Source organism: Vombatus ursinus, unplaced genomic scaffold, assembly GCF_900497805.2.
Source record: "Vombatus ursinus unplaced genomic scaffold, bare-nosed wombat genome assembly UNPS02006874.1, whole genome shotgun sequence".
Classification (NCBI taxonomy): domain Eukaryota; kingdom Metazoa; phylum Chordata; class Mammalia; order Diprotodontia; family Vombatidae; genus Vombatus; species Vombatus ursinus.
The window spans coordinates 5,490,718-5,510,797 of NW_020946652.1; the positions used below are offsets into that span (position 1 = coordinate 5,490,718).

Here is a 20,080-nt window from a genome sequence, read left to right on the forward strand (position 1 = left end):
AGACTGAGAACAGTGGGTGTGTGTGTGGGTGTGTGTGGGGGTGTGAGAGTGTGTGCAGTTCCACTTCTCCTGCTTTGTTTTGTTCTTACTCTGATTTGTTTCACAAAGGTCCTTCCCAAATTCTTTTTGCTTTCCTCATAACCCTCCTATGTGTCAATCTTCACCACATTCAAGAATTGCATTACATGAATGTGGTAGGATTTATTTGAACATCATATTGTTGCTGGTAGCTTCTTTTCCTTATTTACAAATAATTCTGTTGTGAATTCTATCTTTTCTTTCGGCTCATGATCCGGAGCTCTTTACACACAGAACAGATTTTCCTGGATTGGCCAATTCTCAGAGATCACTAGGACCTGTATTCTGAGAACAGGGAGGGTATCCAATAACATTAATTAATTCCTCCGTTCTTTCTTAAGTGGTACTAGGTGCCAGACCCTGGGCTAGCCTGAGGATACAATGACAAAATGACAAACCATCCCTGCCCTCCAGTAGCTCACATTCTACGGGTCATTTTGTTGTCAAATGGCAGGCAGGTTATTTTGGGTTTTATTTGTGTTTTCCTTATTATTTGCATTTGGTTTTTTTATTTGTATTTGTTTTTATTACTTGTACTTGTGGTTTGTTGTTATTGTCATCATCGTGGTCATGATGATGATGATGGTGATGATGGTGATGGTGATGATGATGATGATGGTGATGATGGTGATGATGATGATGATGATGATGATGATGATGGTGATGGTGATGGTGATGGTGATGATGATGATGATGATGATGGTGATGGTGATGATGGTGATGGTGATGATGGTGATGGTGATGGTGATGATGGTGATGGTGATGGTGATGATGATGATGATGATGATGGTGATGGTGATGATGATGATGGTGATGATTTCTAATTCTCAGAGTCATTGCTCAAAGCAAAGGGAGGTGGAGAGCCTCAAGACCGCCTGGCCCTCACAAGTGACTGTCCTCTCTTTGCTCACTTCCCTTTCAGAGGACAGCTCTCCCGTTCCATTTACAAGTGCTAAGTCTGTATTTAGCAAAAAGGCCCTGGTACGGATGCAGCTCTTGAAAGACGTCGTGGGGACTGACACTTACAGGATCAATAACAAATATGATGATGTTTACCCTCCTCTGCCGCTAGATGAAATCATCTGCCTGTCAGAATTCCTCATTGGCCAGGAGGTGTCTTATGACCTGCTGGTCAACAACTGCGAGCACTTTGTCACTTTGCTCCGATATGGAGAAGGGATTTCAGAGCAGGTAACTCCCTTCTCTGCCACTCCAGAGCTTTGGTTTATGGTCTTCAGAGAACTGATACGGTTATCCGGGAGGGGAAGTTTCTGCCCTTGGGGAAAATGTGTTTTCTTTTCTCTTGGCAAGTTCAAGAGGGGAACAGTAGAAAGTATATTTATTGGCTCTGGTGTGAGGTGACCTGGGTTCTGATAACGCCTCAGACACTTTCTTTCTGTGCAACCTTGGTATAGTCTTTTACCCTCTCTGAGCTCCAGCTTCTGCATCTGCAGAATGAGGAGCTTGGACTAGGCTTCTTAGAGGTGCCTTCCCACTTTAGGTCTGGGATCTCTCTCTAAGCCCCGAACCCATGGCTCCAGCTGCTCCCAGGATTGCTCCACCTGGACCCCCCCCTGGGCATCTGCTCCTCAACCTGTCTGAAAACAAGTCGATTATCTTTGCCCCAGCCCTGCTTCCATTTCCAGGCTTCACTGCTTCTGGTAGTGAGATCATCCCAAGTTTAGAACCAGTGTTGGGTCTCTTTCCCTTTCTCTAAATTCCAGTCGATCAGTAAGTCCTGACATTGCTTCCTCCACAACATGCTGATGACTGATTGCTCTTTCTAAACCCAGTGCCACCAGCCCTGTGCAGGGCGCAATGAATAAATAACTAGCATTTCCATAAAGCTCAAAGATTTGCCAAAGACTTTGAAGCACATTAGCTAAATGGAACCTGGAAAGATGTTCGATGTCAGTGCTGCTAATATTGAAGCTCAGAAAAGATAACTGACTTTCAGAAAACACAAGGAGCAAGTGTTTGAACCAGCAAGATTCAATCCAGACCTTTCTGACTCTAAGGATAATGTTATGATAATCACAGTTAGCATTTACGTAGCACTTGAAGGTTTACAACCTACTTTACAATTATCGCATCCGATCCTCTCTCAACAACCCAGGGAGGTAGGTGCTATTACTATCCCCATTTGACAGATGAGCAAACTGAGGCTGAGAGAGATTGAATGATTTGCCCAGGGTCACACAACTAAGTGTCTGAGGCTGGATTTGAATTCAGGTCTTCCTGACTTCAGGCCTGGGGCTCTTTCTACTGTACCACTTAGCCATACATATCATGATGAGATTGGTAGAGACTGCCCTTAAGGACAGATATGGCTAAAGTCCTTTGAGGGAAGGGACGGCACTCAGACTGGTTCATTTTAGTTGTCTGCATGAGAAGTTAACTTGACAAGATAATATGCACCCATATTGACTTTTCATGAAATTAGGGGCAGTGGATCAATCCAGTCACATGCTCGGATTCCCTTACGCTCCTTCCCTGTCCCCATGGGCTGTTGTTCCTCACAGTAAATGGAACACCAAGATATTCTCCTCTGCGTTGACCCAGCCTCAACAGCTTGCCCCTCTCCCCAACTCATTTGTGTGAGTTAACCACAATTCATTGGACTTCGAGTTCTTTTGAGGAGTTAAGAAAACTTTCATCATCTTCACAGATGCATGAAAGCCACAGTAGAAATGACCTTTATCTTGAGCAGGGGAAAGGAAAGACTGGAGGAACAGGCTGCTACTGGGACCACTGGATCCTCTTCCAAAGGAGACCTTTTTGTTTCATTTTCTTTCTTTACAGGCCAACCGAGCTATTGGTGCCATTGGGATTGTAACCGCTGCTGCCGGTGCCTTCTCCCTCCTTGGCTTGTTCCCGAGCAAACAAAGGCAAAAACACTATTAACAATTTATTGGAGAAATCTCAGAACTGGTGCAATTGTGAGAAAGCAGCCAGCCATGGGGTGAATTTTCCTTGAGTCCTTGATGCCCCCAAACACGGGCTCAGTGACACCCTGGCTGTGCTCATCCCCCTTGCCCAGCTTCTGTGTTGCTGAATGCTTTGGGTGCCCTGTACTGATATGCTGTGGGTCTGTGGGGATGGGGGAGGGGCTCCTCAACCAGGGCCACATTTGAGGTTTAATCATAAGAGACTATTTTCTTTTCCCGAAGATGGTTTCTTTGTATTTATTACGTGGGCAGAGAACTGCCGTCTGCCATGGTCCCAGACTAAACCAGCCCCTCAAGTGCTAGCTCTTAGAAAGGAGGGAAATCCATAGTAGTGTGGAAAGATGTCCTGGGTCAGTGGAGGTCACCTCCACCCACCAGGAAGGCAGCATTGGACTAGAAAAGTCCCCTGAGGCCCCTTCCCGCTCTAAATGCCTAAGTCCAAAAGGCCAAAAGCCATAGCCTGTGAGGGAGGTCCGACATTTTGAGCCTTCTTCCCTTTCCATTGTTCAGCCAGGTCTGGTTCTAGGAGCTTTCTCTGTCCCTGAGGTGTGGGGGTGGTGGAATTCTCTAATGGTGTAGACCCAAGGTGCCTTCCCAAAGGCCACAGCCTGGCCCACTCAAAGGTTTCTTAAAAGCCAAACTTCTAAAAGCCATCATCCTACAGTATGCTGTTTATAGGAAACACATTTGAAACGGAGGATCACACACAGGGTAAAGGTAAAAGGATGCAATAGAATATATTATGCTTCAGCTGAAGTAAAAAAAAAAAAAAGCAGGAGTAGCAATCCTGATCTCAGACAAAGCAAAAGCCAAAATAGATCTTATTAAAAGAGATAAGGAAGGAAACTACATCCTGCTAAAAGGCACCATAGACAATGAAGTAATATCACTACTAAACATATATGCACCAAATGGTATAGCATCCAAATTCTTAGAGGAGAAGTTCAAGGAGTTACAGGAAGGAATAGACAGCAAAACTATACCAGTGGGGACCTCAACCTCCTCCTCTCTGAACTAGACAAATCTAACCACAAAATAAACAAGAAAGAAAAGCCAAACTTCTTGATCTGGTGATAGGGTGTAGGAAAAAGTGCCATAGGCTGGGAATCAGGAGATAAGCTCCACCTGAGACACAAAGGCTAGCAGCCTTAGCTTGGAGATCTCAAAGAGGGAGAAGCAAACCCCTCATCCACTTCTCCACAGGCAGACCTTTCAATTTCAAGTCTAAATGTGCCCTCTTGCAGGCTCATAAACCCCAAGCTGGAGAGGTTAGATCATCAGTATGAAGAACCTCCTAGGTGAGGGAATTCCCTCCACCAAGGCAGGTTGCTACCTTCTAGACAACTAACAGTCCAAATGAGGTGCCTGGAACAGTAGCATCAAAACCCGATTGGAAACAGGAACTACTTTGTCATTCATAAGGATCCCTGTGGCTGCAGATTGGCTTAGAAAAACACATATAAACATTAGCCTAGGGTCTATCACATTTTTATTTATTTTGTGAAATGTTTCCCAATTACATGTTAACCTGGTGCACATCGGCAGTGTTTGACACCTCTGGTCTAGAGCTCCTGGGTCACACAGCCAGGATATATATGTTAGAGACAGACACGAACCCAGGTCTCCCTGATTCCAGGTTGGTTCTCTACCCTCTACTCAACCCTGCCTCTCAAGAAAAGGGGAAGGGACTGCATGCCTCCTTTAACAGTAGCCCCACCCAGAACAGGGCAATATGTAAAAACTCGTCCTCAATGCCTTTTCCACATCCCCTTTCTATGATCCCTTTCCACCAACAGTGGCCTCCACAGAGCTGTTTCCCACCCTGTTGTTCTCAGCTTCCAAACCTCCTTCCAAGGGCATGGCTCAATGCTTCCAAATGCTGCCACCGCAATCCAAATCCCATATCCTTTTTGTGCTCTGCTCCTAGATAAGTGCCAGGAAGGTAAGCAAGGGCTCAGGATGTCAAGTTATGATGTGACCAATGGCTTACATGTGAACCCTGCCACGGCTCATGGGCATTCTAAGAGAGGAAGCCTAGATAGCATCATAGTGCTAATTATCATCATCATAATAAACTGACCATTACATGCTAAAGCCCTTCACATTCATCATCTCCTTTGACCTTCACAAGAACCCTGGGAGCTGAGGGCTACAGCTATTATCACCCTCCCCAATTTACATGCAGAGATGGCCCCTCAGAGTAGCCGGTAAATATCTGGGAGATGTTGCCCAGTTCTTCCCTCTACACTGTGGTCAGTCAAATACGTGAGACTCTAAAGATGGAATTCCATGCAGTTCTATTTTGAGGAGAGTGAGGGAAATATGGAGTGGGCTGTGACCAGAAAAGCCTTCCTGGCCCCTGTGAAAGACCTCCTTTCTGGAGAGGGGCCCCTGTGATGCACCTCCCGATAAGCTCCGCCTGGCACAGCTGGTGTGTTCTTCAAACTCACCTAATTATAACCCTGGCTTGGTTTTCATGGGCTTTGCCCAAGGCTCCTAGGGTTTCATTTTCCTTTCCCAGGAGAGTGGCTGGCTAAATTGGTCACCATTTTGAGGCGGCATCTTTAGTATGGCTCTTCTCGTGTTACATGTGTTTTTGTGGCAAGCGCTATGGCTTGATTACAGGCGGTGCTTCTTTCTGATGGCTAATTGGGTTGTTGATGAATTTGGGAAGGTGTAGGTGGTGCAGTTTGGGTTTTCTTCCTTTGGAGTAATTTTATAAAAGGCACCATGAGAGATACCTTGGTTGAGGGCAGAGAGCACTGTACCTGGAGTCCCAAAGACCTTGTTCCAATCCTGCTTCTGATACTCTCTCAATCTCTGACCCTGAGTATGTCATAGCCCTTGGGAGCCTCAGGCAAGCCTGAGTCCTCAAGGTAAATATGGCACGTGAGTATAGCGTGTCTCATTATAAACAAGCCTTGAGCAATAACGTCCTCCTTCAGAAACCCTGAGCTGAGCAGTTGTTAACCTGAGTCAGAAAGGCAAGACCCTTCCTGATGTTCTGTGATAGCCTGCCTAAAATAGAGAAGCCTGTGTATTTAATCAGGAGCATTTGTACTCACCACTTTTACTCTGCCCCAAAGTCCCTCAACAGAAGGGACCTCACCAGTCAAATAGTCCATCCTCCTCACTGTCTGGACCTTATAAGGTATGGCTAATGTTCCTCATTCAGGATGGTCCAATGCATAGAACTCTGGACTGGGCATCAAAGGGCCTGGCTCAGCCACTGACCACCTGTGTGACCTTGAAAAAGTCCTTCAACCACTTTGGGCCTCAGCTTCCAGCTCTGTAAAGTTAGAGAGCTGTACTAGACCTGAGGTCTCTTCAGCCCTAAAATCAATGATCATTTGAAGTGAACTGAGGTAGTGTGGGTTAGTGGAAAAAAATGATCGTGAGTTTCAGGTTTGATACTTTCTCAGCAAGTCTACCTCCATGAGCCTCAGTTTCCTCATCTGTCGAAATGGGTTGTCATGTGGAAAGTACTTTGTGAGCCTCAAAATACTGTAATAATGGGAGTCTGTGAGTGCCCTTGGGCTCTCTTTTCCTAGAGGCATTCACAGTGAAACTTGAGGCCCAGAAATGTCTGACTAGAGGCAGCCAGATGACCCAGAGTGCCCAAAGTCTTAACCTGGTTTTCTGCAGTGCAGCCACACTGGGTGGAGGGAGGGGGCAGGGATAGAGAGCTGGGCTTTACATGTGGATAATTCAGCCTTGGGAAGCTGAGCCACCATCTACTTTGAAGAATCATAGACGTAGATATGGAAGGGACCTTCAAAGCTATCCAATCCCATTCCCACCTCTTACAAGTGAAGAAACTAAGGCACAGAATGATTCCCACAGGGTCACGCAGCTTGAATTGTCCGAGACAGGAGGCAAACATAGCTCTCCTTGATTCCAAGTTCAATGTTTTCCTATTTCACCCTGCCTCTCATAGTTTGATAGAATGGAACATTTCTCTTCAGCATAGAGCTCCCACTGATGCCAGGGGCTATTGAATTAGACAGATGGGACCAATATGAGCTCATGCTTAGGAGTGCTGAGCCTCATAGGACATTGATACATTTGGCTGCCTTTGAAAATTGTTTTTCTTTTCAAACAAAGCATCTCCCTGAATCAAGAACCTGTCTTTTGAACATGAATATCTATCTGCTAGTGCTGCATGTCATGGGATACCAGAGACTCTGAAGAATTCAAGCTGTGGGTCCCCTCAAGGGCAGTGGTGGTGAGGGTAGTGAGTCTGAGCAGGCTGCAGCATGGTACCTGTGCATATGTACAGTAAAGCAACACAAATGATATCAGCAGAGAGGCAGGGGAAACAGAAAGACAGCAAGAGCAAGGGATGGACGGCCTACATTTCCTGCTGGTGGTCACCCAATGTCAGGAGAGCTAAAGGAAGGCCCCCAGCACGTTGAGCAGAGCCCCTGTGGATCATGCATGGGGAGGGCACAGACTGGAGTTGCCCAAAAGGAGAGAAAATCATGGATGAACTGCAACCTGCATCACTGGAAAGAATTCATGAGAGTCTGCTGAGTGCTTAGGTCTATGTTTTACCTTTACTGCCACTGATGCACTTGTGCTACTCATCCTTACATTGATGAAGATACAGAGATGTGTTGTCAAGAGGATTCTTGATCTGGTCAGGTTTGGGTTGGACACATACACACACATTCAAATACAAAGACAACATGTCCACTGGGACACTCTTCAGCGCCCTTCATTTGGCCCCTCAAAGAGGAGCATATAATTTACTAGAACAGCAAGTCATTTACTATGTGATAAATTGACTGGATTTGGACACAAATCATTGGAAACTCCTGTAGAGACGTTTTTAAAAGAAGAATATTAGCCAGGTGTGGAGCTAACCCACCTGTAATCTCTGCTGCCAGATGGTGGATGGTAGGCTGGTAAATGGCTAGAGCCCAGGATTTCTGAGCTGCAGTTGGGCTAAAGCCAATTGGGTGTTCACACCTGATAGTGGGGAATAGGTGTATCAGGTGTATCAGGCTGCTTAAGGAGAAGTGTACTAGCACATCAAAGCTCCCGTGTCAATCAGGCCCATTAGTGGCTGCTTTCACGTCTAGCCTAAGCAAGATAGGGAGACCCAGTCTCAATAATAATAGTAATAATAATAATAATAATATTGCATGAAAGTCAACCTTCTCTTAGATTCTAAATGTATCGCCATTGAAGAATACATAAATAATTTTTTCCTTTGAGGAGATAAAGTGGGTAAATCTACTTCATGAGACAAATTTATTGGAGGACATGGTCAAAAGTCATCCAAGATGGACAGGTATGGATGGGTTGCAATATGCATCTTTGGAGGGAGTGTCCACATTGATGAAGTCACAGATCTGTCCAATTGTAGCAGAAGCATTTTTAAACCTTTTTCAATTCCATCACTGAACTATAATATGGGTTTCAGAATGGTGAGTGTCAATCCAGGCCCCCATGCCAAACTTGGCAAAGGACCTTCTCTCCATCCTGCCACCCCCAGAGATGCCTTTGAGAGATCCCCTCCTTCTGACAGAGGCTGCTTGAATGACTGTCTGCCCACACTATGCATATATGCTGGTAACAGATTAGCACCCACCACCTGACACCTCCCCGGGTGCTTTAATCTTGTAGTTGAGACCAGACTTTTGTTGCAAGTGAGGCTCCAGATTCACATTTAGAATTCTACTAAAAAAGTGACTAAAGCCTCCCTACCCTTGGACTCAGAGAGCCCCCCCTCACCACTGCAATACCCCAAGGAGGTCAAATTCAGCCTCATGTGCACCAAAATACTTATTGCAGCTCCTTTTTGCAGGGTAACGAAGAACTAGAAACAGAGTAGATGCCCGTTGACCAAGGAATGGATAAGCAGATTGTGATATCAGAATATGATGGACTATTACTGGTCCACGAGAAACATGAATGTGATAAACACAGAGTAACATGGGGTGACTTAGATGAACTGATGCCCGGTGAAGTAAGAAGAACCAGGAAAATAACAGACACAATGACTGCCACAATGTAAATGGAAAGGATATACCCATAAAATGAAACTTAGACACTGTAGTTATAATGACCAAGCTTGCCTCAAAAGAAGAGAGAAAAATACCCCTCCCCCCTTTCCTGCAGAGGTGAAGGACTCTGGGTGGGGAACATTGCATACATGGTCAGACTCAGTTAATGTGTTGGTTAGTTTTGAGGAACTGATCTTTTCCCTCTCTTAAAATTCTTTGTTACAAGGACTGGCCTTCTGGGGAACAGGTATAAGAGGAATTTACTTGGAAATGAAGATGATGATACAAAAGAGGTCAGTAAATTATTTTTGCTCTTCTATTTAGACTTTACATAAGAAAAGGGGACAAACAGGACATTTTTTTTTACCCAACTAAGTATACAGACCCACAAATATAATAACAATAGCCAATAGCTAATGATTACAATCATACTATTTTTGTATTGCTTTACTGTATTTACTATATTACTATATATACTATATTTATATTGCTTTAAAGTTTGCAAAGCACTTTACACCTATTATCTCATTTCATCTTTACAACAATCCTGGGAGAAAGGTGATATTATCTCCATTTTATAGATGAGGAAAATGAGAAAGGTTAATTGACCTGCCCAGAGTCACACAGCTAGAAAATGCCTAGTAAAGTGACATTTGAACTCAGGTCTTCCTGACCCCAAGTCAACAGTCAATCCACTGTGCCACACCAATGCCCTGCAGATGAATGTCCTTCTGAAAGAAGTTGGGATAATTCTTTAAGGGGAACCAGCACCTTAACGATCATGTGATTCTAGAATACTCAAATACTGTTTGAAAAGTGACCAAATTAAAACTAGTCCCCTCTGTTTCTTCTAATGCTCATCCATGAATACTTTGGCCACCCAGAAAAGTGATAGGATTCCAAAAGGATAAGGCTATTTAGGCACTGAATGACCTTTATTAGAAATAAATAACTCTCCATTAGACTCAGCGTCTCTGTGCTGGAGGACACAGTCCCACCTGGTATCTGTTATGTCTTCTCTTGGGAGACGCTTAATTCACAGGGAAAGTTCTTTTTGATCTTTGGCTGAGGAGGGCCAAAAAACTGCACAGAATCGCATCCCTTCTCCTCCAGGTTGTACTTGATCAAGACAGATGCTTCTCCTCCGCAGGTCAATCAACAAAGCCTGGCAAGGTTTGACATGAGTCAGGTAAGGCCTGGGTTTCAAAGCCGGGTCCAGAAATGCTGCTCTGTGCTATGCCTTATAACGTCACCCTTCGGAACCGGTGTTGACTCACTGTTTTCATAGGCAGGGTTGACATAGAAACCATTTTTGCCTTCTCCTGAGTAATCCGTCCTATTTGTGGGGGGCCAGCTGGGGTCCTGTGCCAGCTTCCTCTGCCATTTCCGATACTGACTCTTAGAGCGTACCCCCCATTTTTTCTTGATCAGCAGCCAGAATGCTCGGTTTTGAAGGATGGCGTCCTGCAAAGTCAAGGGCATTTATTGATACTGAAGAAGAAAATAAGCCATACTCCCTATTACCTACCCCCTTTCTCCCTCATGTGTAGCATGTCCCTCAACCACCCTCTTTCCCTCCTTCCCCCTTTACCCCATGAGACCATCCACTATATCAGCCCCTTTCTTTGGGACTATTACAGGAGTTCTCCCTTGAAAGACTCTCCTAAGACTAGTAGACTGCCACCCCTACCCACAGCCTTCTCCCCCTCCCCACCCCAGCTGAAATGGTTCATGGAATCTCAGAGTTGGAAGAGACCTCATTGGTCCAACCTGGCTAAGAACTGGCCCTAAAAATCCCTTGATGACCAGTAGTTATCCAACATCTGTTTGGAGACCTTTGGTGAGGGGAAAATCACTACCCCCCAAAATGGCTCAGTCCCTGCGGACTCTGGCCTTGTCCCCAACCCACCCCACCCAAAGCGAACATGCCCAGTCTCTCCAACATCTATACACGCAGCCCTCAAATACTTGAAGATGGTCCTCACGCCCACCCTGAGCCTTCTCTTCTCCGAGGCTAACCAGCCACAGTTCCTTCACCTGGTCCTGACCTGGCATGGGCCCAGGCCTCTTTGCTGTCCTGGGAGCTCTCCTTGTTTGGCTTTTGAGGTGTTCTTAATGAAATTTTAGGGAACACTGCTTAGGATTTCAACTTTGTAATGTCTGCTATAACACAGCCCACACTAAAAACCAAAGACAGTCTTGAGATGGAGAATTCTCCCTTCAAATCAGGGATGAAAGGGCTGTGATTGTTCTTTGCCCACCCTAATCCACAAGTCTATCAACTGTTAGAAAAAGTTTGTGATCCCAAACTGTGCTAAGTTTTCACCTTCTCTAGCCCAGGTCCCAGGCTCACCATGCCGTAGTTTGGTTATGTCTACACCATGCTACCTATAGCTCCAGCCTTCTCCTCCACCCAGAACTTAAACTCCCACCCCTGTGACCCAGGGCTCTGGCTGGTGAGCTTTCACATTATCTAGTCCTGGTAGCAGTCCACTCTCCCACAGTCTGGCCATTACCTTGCCCCCTCTCCCAACTCTAACTTTATTCTATGGGTTGTCTCCCCCTATTAGAATGTAAGCTCCTTGAGGGCAGGAATTGTTTTCTTGCTTGTTTTCTATCCCCAGTACATATCACAGTGGATGGCACATAGGAAACCTTACTAAATTCTATTAATTCATCCTTTACTGAGAGACAGGGTCCTTTCCTTCAAAGAACGCATATTCAATCTTTGGTATCTCTTTCCTTCTCCTTTCTTTAAAAAATAAAAGTTACAAGTCTGACTTCAGAAGAACAGGAATTGAGTGCTGGCTCTGCCACTTATGTTCTACCTGCCTGACCTTTGCCTCCCTGGGCCTCCCTTTCTTATCTGTAAAGTGAAGGGGGTTGATGAGATGACCTCTCAGTTCCCTTCCAGCTCGGAATCTCATGACCCTATGAACATTCGTCTGTGAACGGAAGAGGAAAGAATTGGGACAGACCACAGTGTGGCCGTCAACTTGCGTAAGTAATGTTGTCCCACCTTCTGAAAAGGACGTATGGTAAAGATGGCAGTTCAGCATCAGACTTGCCAATTTTCCTTTTAAACTCTGCCATCTGCTCCATTGTGTTGAACCACCCACAGCTGTCCTAGCTCCCAATTAAAGGCATGCCCATCCAGTGGCAATATTGGTACTTTAGTAATCCTGCTTTCCTCACTGCTCTGGGGGCCTTTCCTAACCCCTAACTTGGCAGAGCTTCATTCCCTCTTGCCCCCCCCAGTCTCCATTGAAATTACTTTGCATTAACTTCATGGATATTTTTTTCAGTTTATTTCTCTGTGTACATCATTTCCCCCAAATAGATTGTAGGCTTTTTGAGGGTAGGAGCCATTTCATTTTTGGCTTTATATTCCCAGTCACATGTAAGTGCTTAATAAACATTTATTAAATTAATTGAATTAAATTGAAGTTACTCTGAGATCTTCTCACTATTTTTTATTTTTTTTTACTCTGAGATTTTCAACAGAAGCATCCATACTCCCTAAACCTAAAGTTCCAGTGACCACTTGCAGACCTTTAAGGAAACTTGTTCCATAAGAACACAGACAATTGTTGAATAACTTTGTAAGCTGAAAGAGTCAGCTGAGAACAAGGTCTTATATCTCCAACCTTTGTTTTCTTCTCCCCCAGATCCTGGGCTCACCTCCACAAAAAATGCCACACAGAACTGGACGAGCGACGCTGCGAGAACTGAAATCCTCCATGTTGTAATTGTTGGGATGAGCTGTTTGGAAAGGGGAGCATGTCTCAAAGTTACAAGTTTGTCCCACAACAACCGTTCATGTTTATGGAGTGTTGCAAGACAGAGGTATAACTAGCATAAGACCAGTGGGGCTCTGTGCCAGGCCCACCGCCACTCTGGGGGTAAGGGGGAATCCTTCCTTTGCACAGAGACTTCATGCCCACCCGTAGTTAAGGCCTTCTGTAAGACCATACTCCTGTCTTGTTCAATGGTCCTAACTATCCCCCAACCCCCAGGGTCCTCTTCTAGTGCCCCTCCTTCTCAGGGGGCCCTTCCCACCCAAGTGCAGGAGTCAAGCTGCTGCTCCATGCACCCAAATGTCTGAATCCAAGGACAACTGCTATTTTTGCCACGTTGTCCTCCCTCTCTCCCCGTCCCCACCTCCCACTCAACTGTTTTTACCCTAGATGAAAAATTCCTAATTATAGTGCTGCTCTCAGGTCACAAAGCATTTTGTTCAGAGCAACCTTGCAAGGTAGGCAATGTACCTTGATTACCTCCATTTTATAATGAAATGAGGCTTAGGGTGGTTAAGTGGTGTGTTCAGGGTCACTCAGCAATCCATAGGATAGATGTCAGGCCTCCTAACTCCAAGATCAGTGAGCCTACACTATTCCATATGGACTCCCTATTATACTGTAAGAAACCTTATACGATATTGCTCCTTTTATGCCTTCAAAACTGAGAAAAAGAGCATCAGGCTGTTTTCCACAAAACAAAGCTTATTTGAAACATGTTGCTAGAACAACCCAGGTTTGAAAAATTAGATAGTGGAATGAGTATATTTTTTATAAAAATTATTTTTCAAGTGTCTTAAATGCAAGTTTACCTGAATCCACCACTTTTATAAAAGTCTTTAATTTTTTTGCTCCCTTAAAAAGACACATACACACAAAAGGAATGAGGGGTATTTAGAGATCCCCCAGATATGATCAAGGGAAAGTAACACCCATAAGTGCCACAAGGTGGCGGGGCAATTCTATTGTCCTTGTATCCCCACTAGCCCAGATGTGGTCAGCAGCTGTTGGCAATCAATGAGTGATGGGGTGAGTTGGGGGATAGGAACGACATAAGAGGCTGGCATCTCTTGGATCCTCATGCCAAGCAGCCATTTAATCGCATCTCTTCCTTCTCTTGTTCTTGGAGTCATTTCAAAGTCCTATGATGTTCACTGCTTGGTTTTACCCAAATGGAAACATCCTTTATCTCACTTGTTCAATGTTGTAAACAGAGTAGAAGAATGAAGAATGTAAGCTTCTTGGGGGAAGGGACTATTTTATTTCTACCTTTGTATCTGCTGCACCTGTCTGGTGCATAGTGGGTGCTCAATACATACATGTTTAATGAGTTGAAGAATCATTTGTGAGAGGATGGTCCGACGAAGCATTCAAGGAGAATCTAGAGGGGACTTGTCCCTCTCCATTCCCACTGTGATCACTCAGGACTGCATGATTACTTATTCCAGGACTCAGCATCTTTTGCCTAACTTATTTTACTAAACTTCTAACTAGCCTCTCTGTCTTTCCCTACTCCATATGCCAGGACTTCAAACCCTAAGCAGAAGATTAACCAAAAACAATCCTTTCCACTGATACATTTATTTTTCAATATCTTTTATTCTATCACTAGAATATAAGCTCCTTGTGGGCAGGAACCATTTTTCAATTTTGACTTTGTATCTCCAATGCCTTGTACAATGTACTTCCATGCAGTAAGTATTTCATAAATGATTTTTTAAATTGAGTTGAATTGAAATCTACTATCTGCACATCACTGTGCTAGAGATGTCACTCTCCATCTCAGAAGCCTTTGATGTCTTCTGATTGCCTATAGCACAGTCTAAGCTCCAATTGTTGGCATTCACAGTTTCCACTGCAATCCAATCCTGAGTCCTACCTGATCTGCAGCCCCAAACCTCTTTTCCTCATTCTCTCTGAATCCTCCTCCTCCCCCCAATCATGTATTTCCCCAATCTCATATCTCCACCTCCAAAATTTTGCTCATGCTATTCTGGCTGTCTGGATTGTCTTTTCCTTGGTTCTTTAGCTAACCAAAATTTACACATGTGGCAAAACTCAACCTAATTTCCATTTCATTCATAAACTTTTCCTTAAAGATTAAATGTCACTATGATCACCTTCAACTATGAACCCCTCTGGTCTTCATTAAGCACATTCAATCACTTACTATCTGGGACTATTGTCTGACCCACACATCAAAGGAGAAGGCCATGCTTTACATCTCTTCAATTTCCCCCTTAATGCCTAGCATAGTCCCAGACACATAGTTGGTGCTTTTGAAACACTTGTATTAAGCCCTTTGCTTATATAAATTGTTATCCAGGTTCAGATACACTGTGGGTCAAAAACAAGAAACAAAACAAAAGAAACAAAAAACCCTGACGCACAAGCACTAACAGTAAAAAAACTGTACAAAATACAATTAGTTCAGGATGTAGAATTTTGCCCTTCCATCTCACCACCACCACCATATACATCTTCTGCTGAGTTTCCTTTGAAAATGGTGATCAGAATCTGAGTTCCTGATTTATGGAGAAAGAAACTGCAGCCCAGAGGACAGAAATGATTAGTCCAAAGCCATACAACCAGTATGTAGTAGGATCAGGATTTGAATCCAGGCCTGATACCCATATGATTGAATGTGAGTATTTATGAAAAGATCAAGAAATAAATAAACATTAAAGAGAATGGTGAAGTGGGGGCAGGGGGCAAGACCTAATATATAATGATAATGAGTGGGCAAAGATCCTCTCACAGGTCCCTGAGATGGCCCAAGGTTTATAGTTGGGTTGAATACTCACCTCCATCCCACTGTATATCACTGGAATGTCAGCAAACATAATGAAAATAGTCACACAAAGGGCAGCAAACAGCAGGAATGAAAAGAGATCTGAGGGACACAAACAGAGGTAACTGGGTTACTCTGAGATGACCCATTGTGGATATACATGGTAGAGTCAAGGACTGTTCAGTAAATAGCTAGTCTTTTCTTATCTTCTGGACATCATGCATGCTTTAAAATGTCTCAGAGTATTTAAAAAGTGAAGATTCCTTGAGAAAGTCTTCCTAAGGAACAATTTTCAAGAAAAAAAGTAGCAGAGAATCTGTGAAAATTTGTGACATTCCAAAACTATAAGGTCATGAGTCATTCTGCAGAAGGTAAGTGGTGAAAGAATGATAACAATGTATGAAAGAAGAAATGCATACCATCAACAACATATGAAAGATTGTGCCAAATGATTCATAAGAGAAAAGTAAATGAAGACAACTCTCAAATTTGACCTCACAACCATCAGCTTTGCAAAGATCATAAAAGACAAATTGTCAGTGTTGGAGGAGCTGTGGGAAGACAGGAACACAGACTGTTGGTGGCACTGTGAACTGGTCCCCATTGCTCTGGAAACGATTTGAGATTATGTGAAAAGTCTCCAGATTGTTCATACGCTGTAACCCAATAATTCTCCTCCTGGATTTATACCCCCAAGGAAATCAATGGCAAGAAAAAGTTTCCCATGCATGCCAAAATATTCAAAGCACTACTCTTTTTTAGCAGCAAAAATCTGAAAATAAAATGGCTATTCACTAATTAGGGAAAGGTTGAACAAATGTCAATGTATAAATACAACATACTGTTAAGCCACAAGTGAAGACAAATATGAGGAATTCAAAGAAATGTGAAAAAAAAGTTTGTGAACTGATGCAAAGTGAAAAACAGAAGAGAAGAAATTACACTTGATTGATGTTCAAAAGGAAAATTGACTACTTGGAAAAGTAGTGAGTTCTCTCTGTGTGGAGATCTTCGGGGAGGGGCTGGAGAAATACTGGTGCCTGTCAGAGTGAGGATTCTTCCATGGCTATTAGTTGGGCCAAATGACCACCTTTCAACTCTCAAATTCAATGATCCTATGAATTTATACTATGATTGCAATGATATAAGTGTAGAGGATACCCGAAGTCAACAGAATTCAGATCAAATACCAGTGATGGTTCCAGATGACTCAAGTTAAAGCATTCTTTCTTTCTGTTCAGACTTGGCACAACGGGAGTATGAAATGACATTTGGTCTCCCATTAACAATTGGTCTATCAGAGAATGTGGCTTAATATTTTCTCTGTTGGGGGAAGTATTATGTAGATATTGCTTATTAGAAAGGGTTGTTGTACAAAGGTCTAATAAGACACATAAAAGGAACTGATTCAAATTTTATAAAACAGAATCATTATTCAATAGATAAGTGGTCAAAGGATTTGAACAGGCAATAAAAAAAAAGAAATCTAAGCTAACAACAAATATCTTGGGGAGATTTTCTAAATCACTAAGAGAGAAATGCAAATTAAAGCATATCTGAGATTCTACCTACCACCATTCAGACATACAAAGATGACAAAAGTAGAAAATAAGTGATGGAGGGATTGTGAGGAAACTGGTGCAGTCGGGCACTGTTGGTAGAGCTGTGAATTGGTCCAGTCACTTTGGAAAGCAATTTTGAGCTATATCCAAAATGTTACTAAACTGTGTATCGTCTTAGACCCACCAATACCAAAACTAGGTTTATACCCACAAAGAAATCAGAGGAAGAATAAAAGGACCTGTTTGAATAAATTTTAACAGCTCTTTTCATAATAGCCCAAAATTGGAAACCAAGGAGTTATCATCCTCTTGGAGAATGGCTAAACAAATCGTGATATTTGAATCAAACAATATGATTGTGTCATAAGAAACTATAAAACAGTTTTCAGAGGAAACTAGGAAAACCTTCATGAACTGATGCATAGCAAAGTGAGCGGAAACAGGAGAACATTTTACACAATGACAACATTAGAGAGAAAAACAACCTTGAAAGAGTTAAGGACTTTGTCAAAACAATAAGAATCCAAAATAATGAAGATGAAACATATCACTCACCTTCTGCCAAAGAGCTCATAAGCCTAAAATGCAGAGACACACATTTTGGGGCATGGCTAATGTGGGAATTGGTTTAGCCGAAATATAAAATTATGGGTTGAGAAGCCTCTTTTTCCCAATAGTAAGAGATGGGGGAAGGTGTAGGAGGGACAGATGAATTAAAAATGATGCTTATTGAAAAAATTAAACTTTTTTAAAAAGAATCAAAATGTACAAATATACTTAAAAAATTGATGAGGGCTGTATCTCCCTGCCATTGAATAGTGTGTTAAGGATAGCAGAATTCCTCAATGGAAGCTTCCTGGAGTTTTGTAAAAGTGGATATACTTTTACTCTCAGAGAGCCTAACATTATCAGAGAATTCTTCAAGCCCCCTCTGCCTCATTTGTAATAAACTACCCATGCCCCAGTGAGAATCACTTATCATAACTGCTTCTTTCTTGTAATGGAAATGAAACGCCCCCACCCCATTTTTACCTGCCAAAGTCCCCCTGATTGGACAGAAAGTGGGGGGAAGGGGGGAGACGGCATTGTCTGCTCTAGTATTTTTAGCAAAGTGTTTTTATAATTTCTTGGTGTGTCTTGGGGACACTCACAGTTGGGGGGCGTGATATGGTTGGAGATCCAACAACAAAGACTGTGGAGCTGTGACCCTCAGACGGCACAAACTTGGAGCCCTTCTCCAGCTGCACTATTCTTCTCTTGACGTCTGTTTGCTCTAGTATTTTTAGCAAAGTGCTTTTATAATTTCTCAATGTTTAGCATTTCCCCACTAAAATCAATGTAGACTCTTGATATTAATCATTGCAAAAAGTATATGCCAAATTGTCCTAAACTAGAATTAGCAGAAGTTGTATTGTGCTCAGTCCTAGTCCCAGTTCTTCCACTTTCAAATTGTCTGACCTTGGACAACTCCCTGTGCCTCAATTTCCTCATATGTAAAATGGGGTGGGGGTTAGACTAGATGGTCTCTGAGGGTCCTTTCAGCCCTGGAGCTTTGGTATCATCAAACCTGCAGGTTGTGCAACTGTCATCGCCATCTATTGGTGGAACTCTGCAATTGCTATTTTCAAAGCCTTCTTGAGGACCCCCCCTCCCCCGTTGAGGGAGAGGAACTAGGCAAGCGCAAGTGCTTGAATCCCTGAATAGCCCTTGATCCCCTTTCCCACAGTGTGGTGTGGAAGGAATCCTTTCCATCCTTGTGTACAACTGTGTGGAGCGGGCAGGGTCTCCCATCATCAATGGTCCCCCCCAAAGGAAGCTGGGAAAGATCTGAGCACACCTGGAGTTCTAGGACACTGCTAATGCCAGGCTGCTAGGACTTGGAACTTCATTCAGACCCCAGGAGCCTCATGCATATACATATTCCCTATACATTTCCCCTATACATATTCTGCCACAATTGAAATGAACCATGCATGCTTCTATGGCAGCCAATCATCATTACTGATTTCCATTCCATCAGATCAAAATTGTGCAGTTGTTGGAGGCAACAACACAAATGGGTTGCCTTGGCAGATGGCTGCCTGTACTGGCCTACTTAATCAAGCTATCAGCACAAGTGATTGGTTAATCACAGATATCCTGTAATGAGGAGTCACAGAGCCAATAAACTTTAATTAAGCATCTACTGTGCTAAGTGCTACGGGTGCAAAAAGAGACGTAGACTCCCCTCGAGGAGCTCACAATCTAATGAGTCAGGAAACAAGCAAACACGTGCACAAACAAGTAGAAACAGGATGAATAAAAATAATTAAGAGAGGGAAGGCACTGGAATCAAGAGGGGTGGGGAATGTCTTCCTGCAGAAGCCAAGATTTTAGCTGGGACTTGAAGGAAGCCAAGAAAGCCAGGAAGCAGAGATGAGGAGGGAGATGTTCCAAGCATGAGGCACAGACAGAGAAAATGCCCAGAGTTCAGAGATGGGACAGAGCTTGTTCTTGGGACAGCCAGGAGACCAGAGTCATGGATCACAGAGTACATGTTGAGAAGTAAGGTGTAAGAAGACTGGAAAGGTAGGAGGGGGCTAGGTTAAAAAGGGCTTTTGTATTGAAACTTGCAGGTGATAGGGAACCACTAGGGTTCATTGAGTAGAGGGGTGACATGGTTGGACTTGTGCTTTAGGAAATCACTTTGGTAGCTGAAATGGAGGATGGACTGGAACAGGGAGAAACTTGAGGCAGGCAGTCCCTCACTCCCCCAACAGCTATTGCTATGGTCCAGGTGTGAGGAGAGGAGGGTCTGCACCAAGGTGGAGGCAGTTCCTGTAAGACAGGACAGATGTTGCAGAGGTGAAATAGACAAGAGATGTAGCAGAGGTGAAAGACAAGAGATGCTGCA

General features: G+C 43.5%; 2 protein-coding genes across 2 annotated transcripts in view; one reads left to right on the forward strand and one right to left on the reverse strand.

Moving 5' to 3' along the window:
* HRASLS (HRAS like suppressor) overlaps nucleotides 1-2,982 on the forward strand; it is a 4,138-nt gene extending 1,156 nt beyond the window's left edge. The window contains exons 2-3 of the mRNA XM_027848739.1: nucleotides 1,001-1,269; nucleotides 2,881-2,982. Of these exons, the coding sequence (XP_027704540.1) occupies nucleotides 1,001-1,269; nucleotides 2,881-2,982 (371 nt within the window). The remainder of the gene's footprint in view (nucleotides 1-1,000; nucleotides 1,270-2,880) is intronic.
* Nucleotides 2,983-9,812: 6,830 nt separating this feature from the next.
* Nucleotides 9,813-20,080, reverse strand: part of ATP13A5 (ATPase 13A5) — a 113,143-nt gene continuing 102,875 nt past the window's right edge. Inside the window, exons 28-30 of the mRNA XM_027848829.1 lie at nucleotides 15,639-15,727; nucleotides 12,719-12,799; nucleotides 9,813-10,501 (exon numbers count right to left, since the gene is read on the reverse strand). Of these exons, the coding sequence (XP_027704630.1) occupies nucleotides 10,241-10,501; nucleotides 12,719-12,799; nucleotides 15,639-15,727 (431 nt within the window). The 3' untranslated portion in view covers nucleotides 9,813-10,240. The remainder of the gene's footprint in view (nucleotides 10,502-12,718; nucleotides 12,800-15,638; nucleotides 15,728-20,080) is intronic.